The 22376-nt window shown below is 41.6% G+C and overlaps 1 protein-coding gene across 3 annotated transcripts; it reads left to right on the top strand.

The window, feature by feature from the left end:
- The first annotated feature begins 1877 nt into the window (after positions 1-1877).
- On the top strand, positions 1878-20963 carry nlrc5 (NLR family, CARD domain containing 5). Of its 3 annotated transcripts, none has more exons than XM_071416977.1 (49): positions 1878-2098; positions 2457-2772; positions 3009-3059; positions 3581-3664; positions 3948-5679; positions 5768-5851; positions 5970-6053; positions 6251-6334; positions 6475-6564; positions 8680-8730; positions 8945-8974; positions 9100-9183; positions 9300-9383; positions 9521-9610; positions 9926-10006; positions 10130-10213; positions 10314-10397; positions 10505-10594; positions 10929-10973; positions 11066-11122; positions 11249-11332; positions 11525-11608; positions 11716-11805; positions 11912-11971; positions 12137-12220; positions 12493-12576; positions 12736-12825; positions 13034-13099; positions 13371-13457; positions 14391-14474; positions 16132-16215; positions 16334-16420; positions 16751-16810; positions 16920-16970; positions 17089-17172; positions 17280-17363; positions 17478-17561; positions 17646-17729; positions 17809-17895; positions 17971-18054; positions 18159-18260; positions 18364-18447; positions 18910-18993; positions 19108-19191; positions 19312-19395; positions 19488-19565; positions 19676-19759; positions 19845-19928; positions 20059-20963. In XM_071416977.1, exons 2-49 carry the CDS (start codon positions 2475-2477, stop codon positions 20138-20140), a joined length of 5655 nt encoding a protein of 1884 aa, XP_071273078.1. In that variant the 5' UTR covers positions 1878-2098; positions 2457-2474; the 3' UTR covers positions 20141-20963. The 3 variants fall into 3 exon arrangements, with proteins under 3 accessions (XP_071273078.1, XP_071273079.1, XP_071273080.1); XM_071416978.1 differs by having other exon boundaries at positions 3584-3664; XM_071416979.1 differs by lacking the exon at positions 14391-14474.
- Positions 20964-22376: the final 1413 nt, after the last annotated feature.

The raw sequence follows: 22376 nt of genomic DNA on the forward strand, positions 1-22376 counted from the left end.
TAAGCGACACCTGGAGGGGGTGGAGACAATCACAGGAACAGATGAAACAGATCAGGGCGTGACCACCTTTTATACAGACAGGGTATTAACAGCTCTTCAGGCTTCACTGTTATGGTGCACAGTCAGTACGCAACACTATGCTCATAATGGCTTAGCAGGATCAGACAGCCAGGGAAGACCAGTCTACAGAGACCAGGTGAATTTTGCAGTATATTATATCAATGAATGGATACAAAGTTCCATCTTAAGTTGATGGGTAGGCTACTGTCTGGGAATGTTATTTTCAATTATTGAACAAATGATTCTATTCTTGGATAATGTATAAATGTACACCAAGGTAATTCTTTGTCATGCCTCATCTGAGCAGGATTAGATGGTGACGGGTCTCATCAGGTATAACTGAATATCATGCACTCAGAAATTTATTTATGCTGATGTAGGTGTAACACACAAAAGGGGACATATTTGCATATGTTATGGTCTGGTGAATTCTGGCAAAGAGTATGTTCTTTTCTCAGCATGTCTACAGATTCTCAGTGTTTTTGTCTACTTGGAAATGTTGATACTGGAGAAGGTTATCAGAAGAAACTGCAACTGTCAAGTCAACTCCCACTCCTCCCCTCCAGCATTCGACATCGCCGGTATACTAACCACCGGTCCTGAGATTCATCATTACGCACACTTGCACGTCATCAGGCACACCTGGACTCCATTACCTCACTTATTACCTCCCCTATATCTGGCAATCCCTTAGGTTCTCTCTTCAGTCAGTATTGTTTGTGTTTCATGTCTATATGCTACTCGTGGTGGTTATATTGTTCGATGTTCCGTTTATTATTACACTCACCACCTGCACTTGCTTTCCGACTCCCAGCGTATACATTACAGTAACCAGCTTTTATAGCGGCCAAGAAATGCATTGCCTTTAATTGGAAGGTTGGTTATCCACCCACAATGTCACAGTGGATGGCAAAAATGTCAAGTTATGTATCACCAGATTTGATTTATTACAAGATTAAGGGTATACTGTGCAACATTCGTAAGGTCTGGATTCCTTATATGGAATACTATACGACAAAAGGAGTCTGTATTGAAAACATGCCCACGTCAGGGGAGATACCTATGTAGGCAATCCCTAGCAGCTGTGCTGCTCAGTCCAGGCCCTGGGGTTCTTCCCAGGTTGTCTCTCTGGCCTTGGCCTAACACACCTGAAACCAATAATGAATGTTTCATTAAGATCCTAAAGCTGAGTGGGGTGTGTTGGGTTGGGGTGCTGCAGGGCCATGGAAGGCTTAGGGCAGGATGGGGTGACCCAGCTATATTGTATGCAAGTAAAGAGCTCTACAGTCCTATGAGGCCTATGATATGAATTATGTGGAGGATGTCCTGTTTCTGTGTGTTCATGTGTAGGATCTGTATGTGTGTTTTTATTCAACTTTTGATTTCCAAACCTTTCCCTTGAGAGACAAAAAAAATGGTAAGGAAGTTGAGTTGGGGGTCGGGCGTGCAGGAGGCTCGGGCTGGCTGGGCGGTCTGGTGGAAATTTGGTATAGAGACAATCAAAAGTTGTCTTTGTACTTTATTTAAAAGTAGTTCATTTGTTAGGCTATTGGTTAAAGGTGCAACACAATTACTGATTACTGAATTATCATCTAGTTCAGTCTTATCAATCACTTAAACATATTTAATAATGGTCTCTTACCTAGCTTGATGACTGTGGACATTTTTACTTACTTTTTGTTGTTCCAAATAGAGATAGCTAGAAGGGCCATGGGTCATATTAGATTGATGCCACAAAAAAATGTGAGGACCCGCAGACTCCCGGCCAAGTTGTCAACCCCCCCATACTTCTAAAACCAAAGTTGCGCCCCTGCTTGAATATCTATTTTGGTGACTGGCTATGGACACCCGTTGAAGCGCGCGAGCAGGTTGGATGCAATTATTCAATGTGTAAATGTATTTTGCAATGCTCGCACACGTACCGCGGTCGGTTTCTAATGAAAACGACTCAAAAACGAAACAGAAAGTAAAAGCATCCTATTTGGTTTGAGTTTCACTTTATTGTAGCGATGCGACCAACGACCAACAGCTACATTTGGTAAGTTATATTGGTTATATATATATATATATATATATTAAAAAAAAGGTTATTAGTTAATTGACTTTGTATATAGTAGTAGGCTATACATTACGTAGTAGCCCATCCAAACGCGCCCAATACAAAGCAGATTGTCGAAGTAGATTATAATTTACTCATCAGCCGATCCAAACGTGCACCCAAAACAACGCAGATTGTTACGGTGTATGGCCTTTTCTTGTGAAGCAAGCCTATGTATTTGGGAACATGCAGTGTAACTATTTAGGTTTGCTCCATGTGAATTTGTTTGAGATTACGTTTAATCTATAACTAGTTTATAACACAATCAAACTGAAATGTGTGTTATTGTAAAATGTAGCATAAGCTTGTACAGCTGATGGAAGCAGAGGAAGATGTCCAGACTGTATTGACACAGGAGACCCATGAGCTGGCAGACATTCTGGGCTATCAAGATGATGCACTTCTCGCCATACTCTATGAAATGATGGACAGCAGAGCGCGGGAACGGCTCATGCGCCCTGCCAGCCACAGAGAACGCATCCTGGAGTTGTTGAGTTACTTCAGGACAGCAGACCCTGCTATTTGCCGACAATTTCTTCAAATGGTCTGCATGCACTGCGACATGCCAATGCGTCTGGAATCTCGACTGATGTCTGTGGCCGGGTCTGTGACTAGTGAGTAAGACCTTGTGGTGCCTGCCCATACTGATCCACCCAGAAGATCCACACTATAGCCTAGTTATTCAGTTATGGGGAAGATGTTGATATCAGGGTGGGGTTTCCTTTCCATTTCCATCCCTCAAATGTTGACACCCAACAATAAACACCCCACTGACAATGCAGTAACTCTGTGGATAGATTTAGGCTTCGTTTTGACCCATATTGGAAGTTTGATTTGTTTGACTGTACAGGTGATCCTTGGCCTACACCGGCAAGAGAGACCCCATCCCTCTGTGATCCAGGTAATCAATCAATCATCACATTTTACTGCAGCTGTTCAGTCAGTTTTTACACTCTTTTTCCATAATAATTTAAGGGGATATGAAGTGTTTCATTTTTTGTGTAAGATGACACCTCTGTGATATTCAGGCAAGAAATGGTTCAAAGGGCCAACAGCAGATAACACACAAAAACAGCATTAAAATAGGAAGTAAAATAGTGGTTTTATCTCAGACATAACTCTGCTAACTGTTTTTAGATTGGTAATTTAGTCTAGCCAGCTGTCTAAACTTGTACTAATGGACAATACTGATGGGCATGCAGGGCACGTGCCCAGGGGCCCTGACCTCCGGGGGGACCCCATTTGATTTTTGTTAGTAATTTTGTTAGCCAAATCTCGCTTAGGGGCCCCCAAAAGGCCCTGGAAAAGGGTGTCTTATGCAATGCCTATGCAAATCTGTTTAACCACTTTGCTTCTTCATATTTTCTTGGGTTTCCCCTATATGTCCATTATTGGGTTCTCTCCATTTTGTTTTCTTCTCAGAAGAAGTCATTGAAAACAACAGCCATACCCTGGTTGATGAGTATATACCATCTCAAGGTTGGTGTGTAAAACGCCCACGAATAGGTAAGTACCAGTCTTTTCATGACACCCAATTTTTGGGGGGGCATATCTCAGTAAGATTTCTTACGGAGTTTCAATTTTAAAGGACTTGCATACTGTGTGAGCTACCTATGTTACCTGAAATGCATCTGTCTTGACTTTATGAAAGTTGTTTGATTTGAAATTAGTACACAGTCACAAAATATATTTTGAAAACAAAGTCATGAACAGCCTCATAAATGTGTAGCTGTGTTCAGGTCAGGAGTATGTTGTGTGTTATTTTATAAGATGTTCTTTGTATGTCCAGACCACGTAGAAAGCTACAAGGCTGCTGTGAGGAGATTTCTACTGCAGAGGTGGGAGAGGGTAATGCAGGGTGTGGTGACGGAGGTTCGCCTGGAAGAGGCCTGGGTCAGTCTGCGCCACAGAACCCATGTTAGACCCAGAGACAGGGCTGATGGAGCTCTGAGCCCCTCAGAGCTTCTGCAGGGGGATGAGGAGGGGACTGTGGAGGACAGGGTGACTGTTCACGCCCTCCTGGGTTCAGAAGCCCAGGTCACACTGCTGTTAGGCCAGGCAGGGTCAGGGAAGACACTACTGATGCACTGCCTTGGCCAGAAATGGACACAGGGCGCCTTTCCCTCCTTTCACCTACTGATCCTGCTAGAGTTCCGCCAGCTCAACCTCGTGGCTCGGCCGCTCTCTCTGAAGGAGCTGCTCTTTCGCTTCTTCCTACCACCAGAGGGTGGGGAGGAGGAGTGTACCGCTGTACTTGACTTCATCCTTGAAAACCCTGAGAAAATATGCTTGATCTTTGATGGCTACGACGAGTTTCACACTAAAATCACCCACTCAGGGAAACTGAGCAGCCCATTTGACCCACTGTGCCCGCTCCCCATGGCAGAACTGATCTCAGGCCTGTGCAGTCGCAGAATCCTCCCAGGATGCACTCTGTTGATTACCTGTAGGCCTCGGGATGTGACAGACTTGGAGAGCTCTGTGGACTGCATTGGGGAGCTGCTAGGCTTCAACCAGCGCAGTGTGAAAGAATATGCTGAACAGTACTTCCAGGACAAGGGTCTGAATCTAAAGGAGAAGGCAGTGAGTTATCTATTGGCCAACCACCACCTCCTCACCATGTGTTACCTGCCAGCCCTCTGCCATATCTGCTGTGTGTGCTTGGACCACATATTCTCCAGTGGTGGGTCTCAGCTTTTACCCCAGCTTCCAAACACCCTCACCCAGGTCTACCTCCAGATCCTCTGTGCCTTTCTGAGCCGATGCCCAGGGAGCAGCACACCCCTGTTGCAGAGTCACAGGGCAGAGGTCACACTGCTGGGCCGCCTGGCCATGAGGGGCCTGGAGGGGAGCAAGATCGTGTTCTTGTCTGAAGAGGTTCCACCAGACCTGGTGGACTTCGCCACTAAGGCTGGTCTCCTCTCACAGGTGGACCTGACCCATGAGGATGGATCTAAAGGTCAGGGCTACACATTCATGCACCTCACCATGCAAGAGTTTCTGGGCGCGCTACACATCATGACCAGCGAGGACATCACAGAGGCCCAGCTCAGGAAGAAGTTCAACGTCAAGACCCGCTGGACTACGAAATCAGACCCCAAGACGGTTTTCACTGACTCCCTCCATCTGTATGTTTGTGGGCTTGCTGCACCAGCCTGCTCCTCTTACCTGCTCCAGCTTGTTCGGGGAGTGGGGGCTGTGGGGTGGGTGAAGAAACGCCTGGCACTAGTTCGCAAGTTGCTCCGAAGCCTGGCAATGAGCACCAACCTGACTGGGCCGAAGGTGGTGGAGCTGTGCCACTGTGTCCAGGAGACCCAGGATGCCCAGCTGGCCAGGGAGATGGTGGGGTCGCGACCCTGCTTTGAACTAAGGAACATCACATTGAACCCTGTTGATCTGGATGCCCTGGCCTTTGTCGTCTCGTCTGCTGGAGTGGGCATCGGGTTGGACTTTGGAGCCTGTTCTATGGAGCTGGAGTGTCTCGATATTCTACCCAGCTGCCAGCACATTGACTTTCTAATGTGAGTTCATGACTCATTTATACATTGTGTACTAAACAAGGATAATCCTGCATGAAATTAATTTCCTCTTTTTTTAACAACCCCTCAGTTTTCGAAGCCGTAAGTATGATGACAGATTTGCAGATAAACTTTCTTGCATCCTTCCCAGACTACCAACCCTGAAAAGATTTGAGTGAGTCCTTCACTGAGTCACTCAGTTTTGAAATTATCAACTTTCAAAGTTGTTTGTGTGTGGATGTGTACGCGAATTGTCAAAGTGTGACGTGAATAATTCTGCTCCTCTTCCCCAGGTTTATCTGTGGTAACCTCACTGATGTGGGAGCTGCCAAACTTGCCAGAGCCCTAGAGAGCTGTCCACAGATCACAGAGCTTAAGTAAATTATAATTTACTTACCGTAACAACCAAAGATTATTACCACCACTTCAAGATTTTATAAACCCTTTTTATCAGGATCTAACCAAACATGGTTAAAGATACAGTACCTTATTTGCCATGAAAGTACAGTTGGTCTGATTCGGTATTGAACAGGTTTTGCATTGTATAAAGTGATTTGTGTTGTCTGTCTGACAGTTTCAGTGACAACAGCCTGACAGACAGAGGAGTCAGGGAGATTGCTGACATCTTTCCCAAGCTGCCCAGTCTGGCCTCTGTCTCGTGAGTTTATTGTTTCCTTGATTGGATAATTTGCGTTGCATGATCCTAGCTATCTATTTATATTACAAGTGTCTCTTATTTCTACATTTCAGCAAGCTTGCACTTTTGTAATGTGGCCTATGTGTTTTGTATGTTTTCAGGTTGGGGAGGAATGGCTGCTCTCTGGAGAGTATCTACATCCTTCTAGAGAAGATCACTTCCAGCCCCTCCATCCAGGGACTCTATGCTGAGTAAGTTCAAACAATAGACACTTCCAGTGTTTACAAATAGACCCTCCAGTTGTAATCTGCATACTTCAGAAAGTATTCACACCCCTTGACGTTTTACACGTTTTGTTGTTACAAGGTGGGATTAAAAGGGATTTAATTGTCATTTTTTGTCAACGACCTACGCAAAATACTCTTAATGTCAAAGTGGAAGAAAAATTCTAAGATTTGTAAAAAATGAAAAATAAAACGCTAATATATCTTGATTACACAAGTGTTCAACCCCCTGAGTCAATTCATGTTAGAATCACCTTTGGCAGTGATTACAGCTGTGAGTTTTTCTGGGTAAGTCTCTAAGAGCTTTGCACACCTGGATTGTAGAACATTTGCACATTATTCTTTAAAAAACTCTTAAAGTTCTGCCAAATTTGCTGTTGATCATTGTTAGACAAGTCTTGCTATAGATTTTCAAGACGATTTTAGTCAAAACTGTAACTAGGCCACTCGGTGATATTCAATGTCATCTCGGTAAGCAACTCCAGTATATATATTTGGCCTTGTGTTTTAGGTTATTGTTCTGCTGAAAGGTGAATTTGTCTCCCAGTGTCTGTTGGAAAGCAGACTTAACCAGGTTTTCCTTTAGAATTTTGTCAGTGCTTAGCTATATTACGTTCCTTTTTATCTTAAAATAAACTCCCTTGCCGATGACAAGCATACCCATAACATGATGCAGCCACTATCATGCTTGAAAATATGAAGAGTGGTACTCCGTGATGTTTGACTTTCCCCAAACATAACGCTTTGTATTCAGGACATAATTTTTTTTTTTTTGCTTTAGTGCCGTATTGCAAACAGGATGCATGTTTTTTAATATTTTTATTCTGTTCAAGTTTTCTTTTCACTCTGTCTTTTAGGTTAATATTGTGGAATAACTGCAATGTTTTTGATCCTTAAAGGGCACAAGGTGAGACCCAAATCCAGACACAGGAGGCAGATGGGTTGAGCTCCGATATTTATTACACCAAAAGGAGTAGGCAAGAGGCAGGTCGGGGACAGGCGAGAGTTCATAAACCAGGTCAAGAGTCCAAACAGTATCAGAGGATAGACAGGCTTGAGTTCAGGACAGGCAGGGATTCAGTGAACAGGTCCGAGTCCAAACAGTACAAGGGGATAGGCAGGCTCGAGGTCAGAACAGGCAGAGTGGTCAGGCAGGCGGATTCGGCGTCAGGACAGGCAAGGGTCAAAACCAGGAGGGCTCTGAAAAAACAGAGACTGGGAAAAATAGGAGCTAGGAGAAACCCTGGTTTACTTGGCAAAACAAGACGAACTGACACAAAGAGACAAACACGGATAAATACACCGGGGACTAATGGGGAAAACAGGAGACACCTGGAGGTGGGTGGAGACAATCACCAAGACAGATGAAACAGATCAGGGTGTGACAGATCCATACAAATGTTTTTCCTATCACAGCCATTAAGCTCTGTAACTGTTTTAAAGTCACCATTGGCCTCATGGTTTAATCCCTGAGTGGTTTCCTTCCTTTCCTGCAACTGAGTTAGAAAGGACGCTTGCATCTTTGTAGTGACTGGGTGTATTGAGACACCAACCAAAGTGTAATTAAAATACTTCACCATTATCTTTACCCATCTACCAATAGGTGCCCTTTGCGAGGCATTGGAAAACCTCCCTGGTCTTTGTGGTTGAATCTGTGTATGAAATTCACTGCTCTACTAAGGGACCATACAGATATTTATATGTGTGAGGTACAGAGATGAGGTAGTGATTCAAAAATCATTTTAAACACTTATTGCACACCTAGTGAGTCCATGCAACTTTACTCCTGAACTTATTTAGGCTTATCGTAACAAAGGAGTTGAATACTTATTGACTCAAGACATTTCAGCTTTTCATTTCATATTAATTTGTAAACATTTTTAAAAGAATCATTCCACTTTGGCATTATGGGCTATTGTGTGTAGGTCAGTGAAACAAAATCTCAATTTAATATATTTTAAACTTAGGCTGTAACACAAGAAAATGTGGAAAAGGTCAAGGGGTGTGAATACTTTCTGAAAAAACTGTAACTGAAAAAACAAATACTGGGGATGTAAACTATGCTTTTCTCTCTCTTTGCAGGGGAATGAAGGACGTCAGTGTCCTATTTGTCCCAAGCTTAGACATGAAATGGTGAGTTTTAATGAGGTGAAATAAAAGAATATGCAACGTTCATTTATTTTCAGTGTTTGGTGTACCAACAGGCCCATGAAAATCAAGCTCATTTTTCATAGCTCTTTGAGAAAATGTTGCTTGTATTTCATTGTTTTTCTGTGCTACATTTAGGGAAATCTGTACTGTATCAATCAGCCTGACCCCTTTTCTCTGCCTTTCTAATTGTCTCAAGTTCTAAGGATAAAACTGGACTGACTCTCAGGTATGATATTCTCAATTTTGTTCTTATACAGAACCCAGGCTTTTATAAATGTATATTTCAATTGAGCTTCTGAATTCCTTGAGTAACATTGCTGTTTTTTTCCTGCCTCTTTATGTGTCATCCAGCCTGTTGAACTGCAGATTCACTACTGACCAGATGAACAGACTGTGTCAGTTGCTAGCGAGATGTCCTGGTCTCTCTGTCCTGGAGTAAGTGAATATGTACCCAGTGTCCTTGAACAAGTCAGATCAGACTGTGGGTAAAGACACAAAATAAGTTAAGACAATCTGACTTTCTGTTTGGCGTTATGTTGTAACCCCTGCAGTCTCTCAGGAGGCGACTTCAATGCTGATACTCTCAAGGCCCTGACCGACTCTCTACAGGAGCTGAACGTCTCCAAACAGATTGTGTAAGACTGATCATTAATTTCAAGTGTTAGACTTTTGATAAAGTCATGATCTTGTGCCTGTCCTATATTATATATATATATATTATGTTTGAACCCAGTTATGTAGCCTAATACGGTTATTGGTTGTGTCTTTACAGTCTGAATGAGATTCCCATATCTATTGATGGGCTGATGGTTCTGACCAGTTTCCTGTCTGTATGTCCTGATGTGGTTCAAGTGTACATCAGGTATGTTGTGCATAACAGCCCTTCATTTCTTAGATCGAGCCAATATAGACTGCATCCCTCTTATTGTGTGTAAACTACAACCACACTAAAACCAGCACATTACCTTATCCCTTCCTGGTGGCGTCACACTTCAGAGGGTGTCTCTGTCAAGTGGCTTGTGATAGGCCCAAACCAGACGTTATAAACAAGCAATCAATTACGATACTGTGGTGCCTTTTATAATGTACAACTTCGATCATGATTTTTTTAGAATGCTCTGAAAATGTTACCTTAACACTGACTGATGTGCATTTTCCCCATGTTTCCTCATGACAGCCTGCAGGAGCCTGTGCGGTCGTCCATATTTTTTGCTGGGGGGATAGAGAAACAACATCCTGAGATGTCTAAGAAACTTTGGTATGTACAATATACAAATTGCTATACACTGTATTCACTGTGTATAACAATATGGATAATGGTTATATAAAGTTTTACGATATTGTCTCTTAATCCTCGTTTCTCATTAACCCCTGTGTACAGTCTGATTGGCTGTGCTCTTCGTCCCCCTCACTTGGACCATCTGTGTGAGAATCTGACGGACTGCTCTGCTCTGACTCTGCTGGAGTAAGTGCTCTGAGTTGTGAAAAGAGTTGGTTTGTGAAAAGAGTTGGTTTGTGAAAAGTTTCTCTGTTTACCCCCCCCACCTGTTCTTTGCCTTTCTCAGTATTTCCAACAATTCTCTGGGAAACAAAGGTCTAAAGAAGTTGTTAGACCTCTTACCTCAGTTTAGCACCATCCAGGAAATCAAGTAAGAATTTCTTAACTACCTTTCCTCCCTTTCGTTTGCTTTAGATTTTATAGTTCAAAGCTATTTCTGGCCATCCAACCAGTGCTTGTACCCTCTGTTTGGTGTAGTGTCAGTGAGAATGCAGTCAGCATGGAAGGGGTGGTACTGCTAGCTGACACGCTCTGCTCACACAGGAACATGAGCGAAGTGAATGTCAGGTATTCACTTCCCCTATTTCTCTCTTTCTCTCTCTTTTATCTATTTATCTACAGTGTATATAACTATGTGTCTATCTACCCACTGGGCACACACAGGTTGAATCAACGTTGTTGAAATTATGTTGAACCAATGTGGAATAGACATTGAATTGACATCTGTTCCCAGTGGATATCTATCTACAGTATATATCTTGTATGTCTATCTGTCTGTGTCTCTATATCCTTATACTCTCTTGTGTAAAATGGGCATGGTAAAAAGTTATTGAAATTATGTTTGATTAGTATTTTTTTTATATATATATATTTTTTTTTTTACAAATGTTACATTTTTCAGTCATGGGGGGAAGAAGCTGTTCCTGAAATTCCATTCCAGTAAAAGGTAATAAAGTTGTTTCTGTCAGTATACCAATTCTGTAACTCAGTTGGATGGTGTCGTCCAAATAACAACTCAACGAATCACTTTCATTTTAGAATACAATCAGAAGCACTCAGGACCTCACCAGATATGGAACAGGATAAGAAACTCAGGTAGGACACTAAAGTTTTAGACAGAAGTCTTAACATGCAAATTACTTTCTGAATTGCTGTTGTCCATTTAAGATCCCATTCACTTTACCCTGCAATATAATCCCAAGCTTGTGTTTTTGTTTTTAGTCTAACTCACAGTGATATCCAGCCCACTGACATGACCAGGCTGTGTAGAAGACTGGTACAGTGTCCCGGCCTACTGAAGATAGAGTGAGTTCTTATGTTACCTCTAATTATGTCTATGTTCTGTCTCTGTCTTTCATGGTTAACTATAATATACTGTATTGTGCAATATTTCTGTATAGTTTCTATGTTCTACTCCCTCCCTCTTCTTAGTGTGTTACATGTATGATGTTTTCCTCCTTCTCAATCCTCTAAAACCATTCTGCCTGTCTGTTTCAGTTTCTCCCATGGATCCCTGAAGGACGATGCCATTGAAAATCTATTGAATATCCTGCCTAAGATGACATCTCTTCAGCTGCTCAAGTGAGAATTCTTCACCCTGCTCAGTAATGATAATCTCAGGGCCACAACACCAGTAAGGAGCTCATTTCTCGTCATTCTCTTCCGCCCCTCTTCCCTTCCTCCCACAGTATGAGCCATGTCCAGATGTCTACGGACGGAGTGTTGTTATTGGTCAGATCTCTGATAGACTGTCAGCGTGTCAGAGCTGTGGAACTCCGGTATGTACGGCTCATCATTCATTCATGTGGTTCATACATTTGGATTTATATGTACAGTATGAACTGTGTTTATGTAAATTACCTTAAATTTTGATGTACTTCTAAGGCCCCAAGGAGAAGCGTTCATCAAATTTGTCAACATGAAAGCAGAACAAGCAACTTGCAGGTGAATGCGGTTTATCTGCTACATGTTCCCATGTATAGAAATGTTACCTTACATTACAGAAATAAGGTTTTAGGTTAATTAAGCTGTATTTAATCAGTCACATATAGTTCTTCTCTCTAACCTGGTTTAACCCTGACCTCATGTCTATCTCTGCCACCTCTGCAGACTCACCCAGTACACACTGAGCAGTGGGGATGTGGAGAAACTCTCTGGGATCCTGGCGCAGTGTCCTCATTTGTCTGACCTGGAGTGAGTGTCCCTTTCCCTAATACACATCCCTGTCCCTGGGTCACTGCCCAAATTTGAGCAAAAATAGCAGTGCTTATAAATGTTGTACTCGCAATTACTGCACTGTATTCCCATAAATACCTTACACTACTAGAATATATGCCTCAACCAATGGTCAAACTGTGTTTTCCCTCGCTGAACATTTTTAGGGTGTATTTTGTGGCTGTTTTTCAACACATTTTCAACCAACCTTTCTCATAATGGGTAATAACCCATTATTTTCAACGGTGCAGTTTATCCAGTAACCTCCTGAGAGACGAGGGAGTGAAGAGCTTTGTGGATTCTCTGCCAAGCCTGCGGATTGCCAGCTCAGTGAAGTAAGACTCATTGCAACACCCCATCTTCCTTCAGTCCATACGGTGAACTCCATCACCACTAGTGCTGGTCTGCCTCCCTGAGTGCTAGCAGATGCATCTGTTCTAGCTTTATGGAGGTTAGTTGTGCTTGCTTGTACAGCTGTATGTGTTTCTCTGCAGTCTTAATGATAACAGACTGACCCAGATGGGGGCGCTCTACCTGGTGAACACAGTGACGACCTGTGAGAAGGTGGCTGCAGTTGAAGTCAGGTAAAATTCTATTGAACAATACCATGTTGGCAAACTGAACATTTACTTGTCTAGACCCCCATATAATATATATATATATATATATATATATATATATATATATATATATATATATATATATATATATATATATATATATATATATATATATATATATATATATATATATATATATATATAATCTGTCACTTTTTATGTCTGTCTGTAGTTTGGGAACTGATGAGAGGTCGCTCATCCGCTTTGAACAGGACAGTGACTGTGGCAAAACTCTGAGGTAGGACAACAAGGCTACTACTTTCTACTCAATACTCATAAAATCAATTAAAGCAGTTGCAGAAACACCATAGTGTAAACTCATTTAGCTAGTGGAACAGGAAGCATTGTTTATTTTGCTCCCAGAAAAATAAAACTCATATCGAAACTGAAAGGATTGCTTGTATAAATTATATCAAACCTCTTCCATGTGACTCATGGGCATAACCTCTATCTCTTCAGTCTTTCACCTTCTCATTCTCTCTCTGCTTCATGTTTCCTGAACCCTGCAGTCTGAGAGAGTGTCATTTTGGGGCTGACCATCTGCAGAGACTTGCAGAGATTCTGACACGCTGTGCTGCTCAGTTGGTCAAACTGAGGTGAGAATGGGACTGGGAGAATTGCTTGGCCCAAGGTTATTATAGTAAATGAAAATGAAAACAAATCATGAACAAACTATTTAGTGAAATGAAATAGTTAACAAATCGGTTTGAAAAAATAAAACTATACTGAAGCTATTACCTTTGACTCCAAATTGAACTAAAATAAAAACATGAATTATGCTGTTATTTTTTTTTCTTCAACTTTGGGCAAAACAATCTGAGGTTTTCAAGACTTCGGTGGGTTTATGCAACCAGGAGATAGCAATGTTTCAAATAGGCCTAGCTTGTGAATCACAATCACTAGCTAACAGGGAAAAAAGGTGGCTAATTAGCTAATTTGATTCTTCTTACATGTACTACTAAAGTTAAAAAGCATTGGATTGGTGTAAACATCGGCGAGAGTTTCCGTACAACATATTTTTTACTCCAGTCTCTGCACTATTCCTTTTAAATCCAAGTCACATTGATATTGACTTAACCTAACCTATGACCTTACCCATCACCTTATGTATTAGTCTACTGCCCTCCAGTTGCAAGAGGTAAAATCCTAAACCCACCGCAAAAAAATTATAACACAAATGGCTCCAAGCCTACCACGCATGCTTTCTGTCCTTAACACTGAAATTAAAATGAATTAATATAAAAATGAAATATAACTACAGAAAAACTAGCAAATTTGGTCTGAAAATGACCTATAACTAAACTGAATTTCAAATAAAAATTGAAAAAGTCATAGAAATAAACACAAATTTAAAAACACAACTATAATAACCTTGGCTTGACCTTTGCGATAATTAACCTGCAACTCGTCAAATTTGATACCGCTGAAATTGAAAAAATTACAGAAGTGCAGTGTCTGATAATATGATTCCTGTGTGATTCTGGGTGATGATGCAGGGTGAGGAACAGTGTTTTCTGTCTTGTATGTAGGTTATCCTGTAACACCCTGCAGAGAGAAGGCCTACTGGCTCTGCAGAACAGCCTGACTACCCTGTCCTCATTACGCACCCTGGAGTGAGCCACACACATGCACACACATGTACAGTTGAAGTTGGAAGTTTACATACACTTAGGTTGGAGTCATTTAAAACTCGTTTTTCAGCCACTCCACAAATTTCTTGTTAACAAACTATAGTTTTGGCAATTTGGTTAGGACATCTACTTTGTGCATGACACAAGTAATTTTTCCAACAATTGTTTACAGACAGATTATTTCACTTATAATTCACTGTATCACAATTCCAGTGGGTCAGAAGTTTACATACACTAAGTTGACCGTGCATTTAAACAACTTGGAAAATTCCAGAAAATGATGTCATGGCTTTAGAAGCTTCTGATAGGGTAATTGACATCATTTGAGTCAATTGGAGGTGTACCTGTGTATGTATTTCAAGGCCTACCTTCAAACTCACTGCCTCTTTGCTTGACATCATGGGAAAATCTAAAGAAATCAGCCAAGACCTCAGAAAATAAATGTAGACCTCCACAAGTCTGGTTCATCCTTGGGAGCATTTTCCAAACGCCTGAAGGTACCACGTTCATCTGTACAAACAATAGTACGCAAGTATAAACACCATGGGACCACGCAGCCGTCATATTGCTCAGGAAGGAGACGCGTTCTGTCTCCTAAAGATGAACGTACTTTGGTGCAAAAAGTGCAAATCAATCACAGAACAACAGCAAAGGACCTTGTGAAGATGCTGGAGGAACAGGTATAAAAGTATCTATATATCCACAGTAAAACGAGTCCTATATCGACATAACCTGAAAGGCCGCTCAGCAAGGAAGAAGCCGCTGCTCCAAACCCGCCATAAAAAAGTCAGACTACGGTTTGCAACTGCACATGGGGACAAAGATCGTACTTTTTGGAGAAATGTCCTCTGGTCTGAAGAAACAAAAATAGAACTGTTTGGCTATAATGGCCATCGTTATGTTTGGAGGAAAAAGGGGGAGGCTCGCACGCCGAAGAGCACTATCCCAACCGTGAAGCGTGGGGGTGCTTTGCTGCAGGAGGGTCTGGTGCACTTCACAAAATAGATGGCATCATGAGGCTGGAATATTATGTGGATATATTGAAGCAACATCTCAAGACATCAGTCAGGAAGTTAAAGCTTGGTCCCAAATGGACAATGACCCCAAGTATACTTCCTAAGTTGTGGTAAAATGGCTTAAGGACAACAGTCAAGGTATTGGAGTGGCCATCACAAAGCCCTGACCTCAATCCTATAGAGAATGTGTGGGCAGAACTGAAAAAGTGTGTGGAAGCAAGGAGGCCTACAAACCTGACTTAGTTACACCAGCTCTGTCAGGAGGAATGGGCTAAATTCACACAATTTATTGTGGAAGGCTACCTGAAACGTTTGACCCAAGTTAAACAATTTGAAGGCAATGCTACCAAATGCTTATTGAACTTCTGACCCACTGGGAATGTGATGAAAGAAATAAAAGCTGAAATAAATCATTCTCTCTACTATTATTCTGACATTTCACATTCTTAAAATAAAGTGGTGATCCTAACTGACCTAAAACAGGGAATATTTACTAGGATTAAATGTCAGGAATTGTGAAACTGAGTTTAAATGTATTTGGCTAAGGTGTATGTTGACTTCAACTGTACACACCAAGTTATTGAATGCAAAATGAGTGCCTTTTTTACTCTGATTTTCTTCAGGATAAGAAACAACGGACTGAGTGTTCAGGTGATTGAAGACTTGGTGAAGCAGCTGAGGTGTGGTCACGTCCAACGCTATATCAGGTGAGGAGGAGGATATGGGAATGGCATGTGGTGTCTGTATTTGTGTGTGTGTGTGGGATTTCTTGCATGAGTGTGTAATGCCTCGGAGTTAAAAGTCTCTGTATTAATTTCCCATCAGTATTGAGGAGCCATGGATCACAGCAGAAGCAGCTGTAAACCTGGTCTCCTGCTGCTTGAACCTGAACCCCAACATACACACCATTAGGTGAGAATTCATTGTTTTTATTTTGACCTTTATTTAACTAGGCATGCCAGTTAAGAACAAATTCTTATTTACAATGACGGCCAAACCCGGACGATGCTGGGCCAATTGTGCGCCTCCCTATGGGACTCCCAATCACAGCCGTATGTGATGCAGCCTGGATTCGAACCAGGGACTGCAGTGATGCCTCTTCCACTGAGATGCAGTTATTTAGACTGCTGCGCCAATCGGGAACATGTTGTCATTCGAGCATTCATGTTGGCATTAGGTAATATTTAAGTATAGGAAAATAGAACACGACATGCATAATGGATGTGTGAACTTGTTTTGCAGGGTAAATAAATCCACTGTACACATTACTTTGGACGAATGCCAAAATCCCACTGCTACCAGGTAAAGCTGAAAGACAATTACGTTGTCTATTTCCAAAATGTTTTTTAGATGCAAAGATCAAGATAACACACTATCCGTTTTGACTGAGCTGCCTTTATTTGAGTTTCAGTGGTGGCACTTCTACAGACATGTCTGGCTCTCTGGCTACCGTGACCATAAGGTGAAAGCATCTTCCTCTATTATTCCTACATCAACAGGAATGTGTGTGAGCTGGCTCAGAACTGGTTACTGCATGTGAGCTCTCCCTATCATATGATCCTGCCTCTTGTGTCTTTCAGCCTGGTAGACTGTGCAGTGCAAGGGCACCACCTAGTGTCTCTGCAGACTGTGTTTCAGAGGTGTGTTCTGCTACAGGAGCTAGAGTAAGTATCTGTGAGAAACAGACCTGGCAATACTTTGGAAGTAGTGAAAGTGATTCTAATGTCTAATTTAGTTTTAAGTTATACATATTTCTTATTTTCCTCTTTAGTTTGTCATTGAACAGCATTGGTAGAGTGGGAGCAGAGTTGCTCTGCTCTGTCCTACCATCCTTAGCTAGTCTGAGGATACTCAGGTAAGGCTGATGTTATGGATTTTGGGGGTTGGAAAGGCTTTACAGGGTTTTGATGACCGAGGATGACTATCTTAGGCTACACATGAAAAACATATTTTTTTCTTTTTTTCCTAGTCTTGAATCAAAAGAAACCTCTGAAGATGTGGTATTGCTCCTTGCCGAGGGGTTGTTGCAGGCTAAAAGCATTGAGAGCTTAAAGTAAGTGATTGTCATTCATCCCCTATGCCTACTTTTTATTCTTTGTTCCTGACTCTGACCTGTCACCACTCTCTCCTGTCTCAGTTTGTTTGGTCATGTGATTACTGACAGAGGAGCTGTAGCTCTGACCAGAACACTCCAAAACTTTCCTCGTCTCAGAACAATCAAGTAAGAACTCTTGTATTCTTGTATTCAACCACCTGGCCAGTGATGCAACAATACTAATGCTGTGCCCTCCATCCTGTAGTCTGTCCCTCTGCTATGGTTGGACACCAGCAGGGGGCTTGGAGCTGGTGAGAGGGCTGGGACAGTGCCTCTCTCTGGAAGGGATCAGGTAAATTATATGATTATTATTATTATTATTATTATTATTAAGGGCATGAGTTAAATATCTGTATCCTGTCCACAGCCTTGACTCTGTACAGCTGGATGAGGAGAGCACAGTGTGCCTGGCCCAAGGGCTCCATGCTATGACCTCCTTGAAGAGGCTGAAGTGAGTAGTGCTTCCTGACTGAGAATGTAGTGGACTTTGCTCTGCTTGAGACAGATTTGGTGTAGAGTGTTTTCTTTACCAATGATATGTGATCCGTCCCGTAGTCTGAATAATAAAGTTACCATGGTGACTGGATCCCCATGGGAGGGGGCCACTCTGGTCCTGCTGGCCTCTCTGGAGGGGCTCAGAGGGATGGAGGAGATAGAGTGAGTAGAACCACGATAACACAAATGTCAAGAAGTATTTGACTTCTGCATGGACTAGACATCACGTTTGATGTGGTATTGTCAATGTGTGTCTGGCCTGCAGGTTGGAGGGGATGAGGATGTCGGATAAAGGAGTGGAGGAGCTTATCAAACACCTGCCCACCTGGACAGGCCTGAGGAAGATCAGGTAGGGATTATTGGACTGGAGGAATGGATGGGGAATGGCCCTGGACAAAAAATAGACTGCATCATTAATGTGTCAAATGAAGCTAAGATATGCATCAGGAATCTGTCACATGACCCGATCTTAGAACGTGTCAGTGTCAGCTAATATTCCAATGGGCTTCAACATTGGTGTGTGTGGGATTTAGGCAGACAATTGTAGATCAAAAAGGTATAAAGCTGGTTCAAAGTGCTGATTTATTTGTTATTGCAACGTTATTATATAATTCTGTTTTCTCCATCACAAAGTCCAGCTTATTCTACTTCCTGAACTGTTGCAGAGGAAACATACTGCTGTAACACTATGAGCTATGATATGAAATGGACACATTTTCCTCTCAATGATTAGAAGATGGAGAATGTTGGTCCATATCTCTATAGACTATATAAAACACACAACCAGACTCTTTCCTTTTTTGTGTCTCAGCCTGTCAGGAAACTGCATCAGTGACCAAGCAGGAGAGAGGCTGGTCCAGGCCCTGACAACCTGCACAGCACTGGAGGAGCTCAAGTAAGGCCAAGCCCAAAGTGTACTATTTACACTGGGCTTTCACAATGACCAAAATAACTTTTTGAATTTTGACTGCAAACAATGCACCGTCTGACCTATGACTTTATATCCCAGTCTGTCCAGGAACAATCTCAGCCTTGCCTGTGCTGCCAAGATGGGACAAGTTCTGCCCACTCTCACTCACTTCAGGGTTCTAGAGTAAGTCTATTACCATCAGTTTGTGTGGTTTGGATCATGTTACGTTTATTTATTGATTTTATGCCATGCAACTGCAACCCTAACCCTTGTTTATGTTCATGGTTGTGATTTTGTGAAAAGTCTCTCAGAGAATGAGATTGGTACAAAAGGATCTGTCAGTATCTCCAAAGCCTTGATCTCCATGAAGTATTTGACAAAGATACAGTAAGATATATATCTATGTGTAATCTGCTATAATAGATACTGTCTATTCCCTGCCCAAGAGACAAGCTTTTAATGTACTAGTTGTCTTCCAGCTTGACCTCCATAGGGACTTCAGAGCTTGCTGGTCTGGCTGACAGCCTGGCTCACTGTGTCTGTGCAGAGGATGTCAGGTAAGGGAAATCCAGACAGCACAGAGCAATATTCATCATGATCTGAATATTCACGACTGATTTGACCATGTTTCCTCGCTCCCTTTTTCACTCCCTGTCCATTTCGTCAGTTTTGCGTGGAATGATTGTGGAGATGATGTCGCAGTGAAGCTTGCCGAGGTTTTACCACAATGCCAGAAGCTAAGGAGACTTGAGTGAGTGCTAAGTGTACGCTTTTACATTGACATGTTTTCAAAGGATTTTATAATCAGATGTGTTCTTTTATATCTTTGATTTTAGTCTAGAGTCTAACAGTATCAGCACTATTGGAGCAGAGGCACTTGCCAGAAGCTTACAGTCTTGTCCATCAGTTGAAGTGATCAGGTAAATATCTTGGAAGTTTTTAGTTGGTAAACTGTCAATTGTATAAATGTATTATACTGGCTATTAATTTGGATACTGCCTTTGTGTGCAATGCCATTTTTACAAATGTCCTCTCCCTGTGTTTGACCAGACTGTGGAGGAATGTTATTTCTACCAGTGATGCCCAGAAACTGAGACAGAGAGAGAAGAGGCTCAACTTCTCCTCCACATAGTCTAAGATCTAAGCTCACTCATTCAGTGTGTCAGCAGAACAGTAAATTTGCACTTTTGTTTTATGCACTTAAAGTTGATTTTGTTTACATGTCATCAAATTCAAACAAACAATAATATCATCCAGGAGGAGGAGGAACAGTGAACCTTTATTCCAACCCTGGTAAAAGGATGTAACAGATGAGAGAAATCTCTATCTTCCTTCCTCTTCCTGGACAATCAGCTCATAGTCTCTTTCCACTTTCGTATTTATTTCTGGATTGATTTTTGAATCAGGAATTTATTGATTGTTTGTTTTGCTAAAAACAAATGTTCACCTCAGGTCGAAAGAGTGAGCAAATGACAAACTAATAACTCAAGTTTATGCTTCAGGTGTTCCCGCTCTCTATCTTGGTTTGTAAAACTTGAACTATTTATGTGATGTTGATCTCTCCCCATATGTTAACTAAGCATTGAGGTAGAGTTGAAATATTGTTTTTCTGATGGAAACCACTGCTTGGTGTGATTCTTATTTCTTACACTTTAGTATTAGTTCTCTTGCACTGCTGGATTCTAATGTCACTGCTCATGTTTCACTTATGTTATTAGATGCATTTCTGCTCATCTGCTAATTTATTTCTTATTCCTCAAACTTGTTTTTGTAATGTTCATGTTTTAATCTCACATGCACTTTGGTCTAATAAAGTGTGAGACGTCTTTTTTCATATTCCATGTAAATAGTGATTTTCTTTATCTGAACATACCTCTAGATGGCAATACAATTTCATAACAGGAGGTTGTATTGTGAATCAGTAGGGAAAATAAACTGGGTGCCTTCATTTGAAATGTTTACATAGTGTATTCTTTTTATGTCTTGTTAATTTGACAAAATAACCCGAACTGACCAGGGATTTTTTAACGGAATCCGAATGGACCCAATTACAACTAGACCCGACCCATACCCTAGACCAGACTGGACCCGAGTGACAGAAATTGTTTTATCAGCCAAGTTGCTCTTCTGGTTAACAAATAGTTATAGTTCTTTATGTTGGCTAAGCCTTCTATAAAGTCAATAAATTCACCTTTTATTAGTGTGAAATAAATATGCTATAGGCTATGCAGAGCTGGGGTCGGGTCCACTCAGTTCTATCAGCTGTAGTTACATAAACCCAGGACTTGATGACAATCAAACAGGACCCGACCCAATGGAAAAGTTAGAACTTTGGACCTGGACAATTGACTGTAGCTGTCTTAAGATGACTGCACCAACTGTAAGTTGCTCTAGATAAGAGCATCTGCTAAATGTTTTACATACAGATTCCATATTACTGTGTTGAGTTATAAAATATTGATGTCACAAATGAATCATTTTGTGCAGTTCTTTATTAAACATGTAGTTTTTTTGTTACATTTGACTGTGTAAAACCTAGCAGTACTAATTTATCTGCGAGTGAGACTGATATATTATCAGGACTCAGGATAAGACCCAGATGCAGACAGTTCGAATCACAGATGTTTATCACAAAACGGGGCAGGCAAACGACAGGTCAAGGGACGGTTAACGCGCTGGTACGCTTGACAAGACGAACTGGCAATAGACAGAAAACACCGGTATAAATGCACAGGGGATATTGGGGGAAATGGGCGACACCTGGAGGGGGGTGGAGACGAGCATAAGAAGGGTGAAACAGATCAGGGTGTGACATATATAGCGTTTTGCAAAATAACATTTGTCTCTGAAATGAAACCATCAAGTGATAGATTTTAAACAAATACTGTAATTTGAACATGCCAATGGTTAGATATGGAAGATATTCGTTTTTTCACTAAGTTCTTTAAACAATAAAAGCTAATTTACCAACATTTCTGAAAATGGATACATTATAGCGTTTTGGAATTAAACTCTTCAGTCAGAACTATAAGTCTGATGGCACTGGGCCTATAACGCCCAGACTATCTTAGGTCGTATCGGTACATCAAATAAGCAAAATCGGCTATTTCTCAGAAACAAAACACTAACCCTATCACAAGTTGCAAAAAACGTACACCGAGTGTACCAAACATAGGAATACCTTCCTAATATTGAGTTGCACCTCCACCACCCCCCTTTTTCCCCCTCAGAACAGCCTCAATTCGTCGGTTCATGGACTAAACAAGTTGTACAACGCGTTCCACAGGAATGCTGGCCCATGTTGACTCCAATGCTTCCCACAGTTGGGCTGGATGTCCTTTGGGTGATGGAACATTCTGAATACACAT

Source organism: Salvelinus alpinus, chromosome 9 (assembly GCF_045679555.1).
Source record: "Salvelinus alpinus chromosome 9, SLU_Salpinus.1, whole genome shotgun sequence".
Classification (NCBI taxonomy): Eukaryota; Metazoa; Chordata; class Actinopteri; order Salmoniformes; family Salmonidae; genus Salvelinus; species Salvelinus alpinus.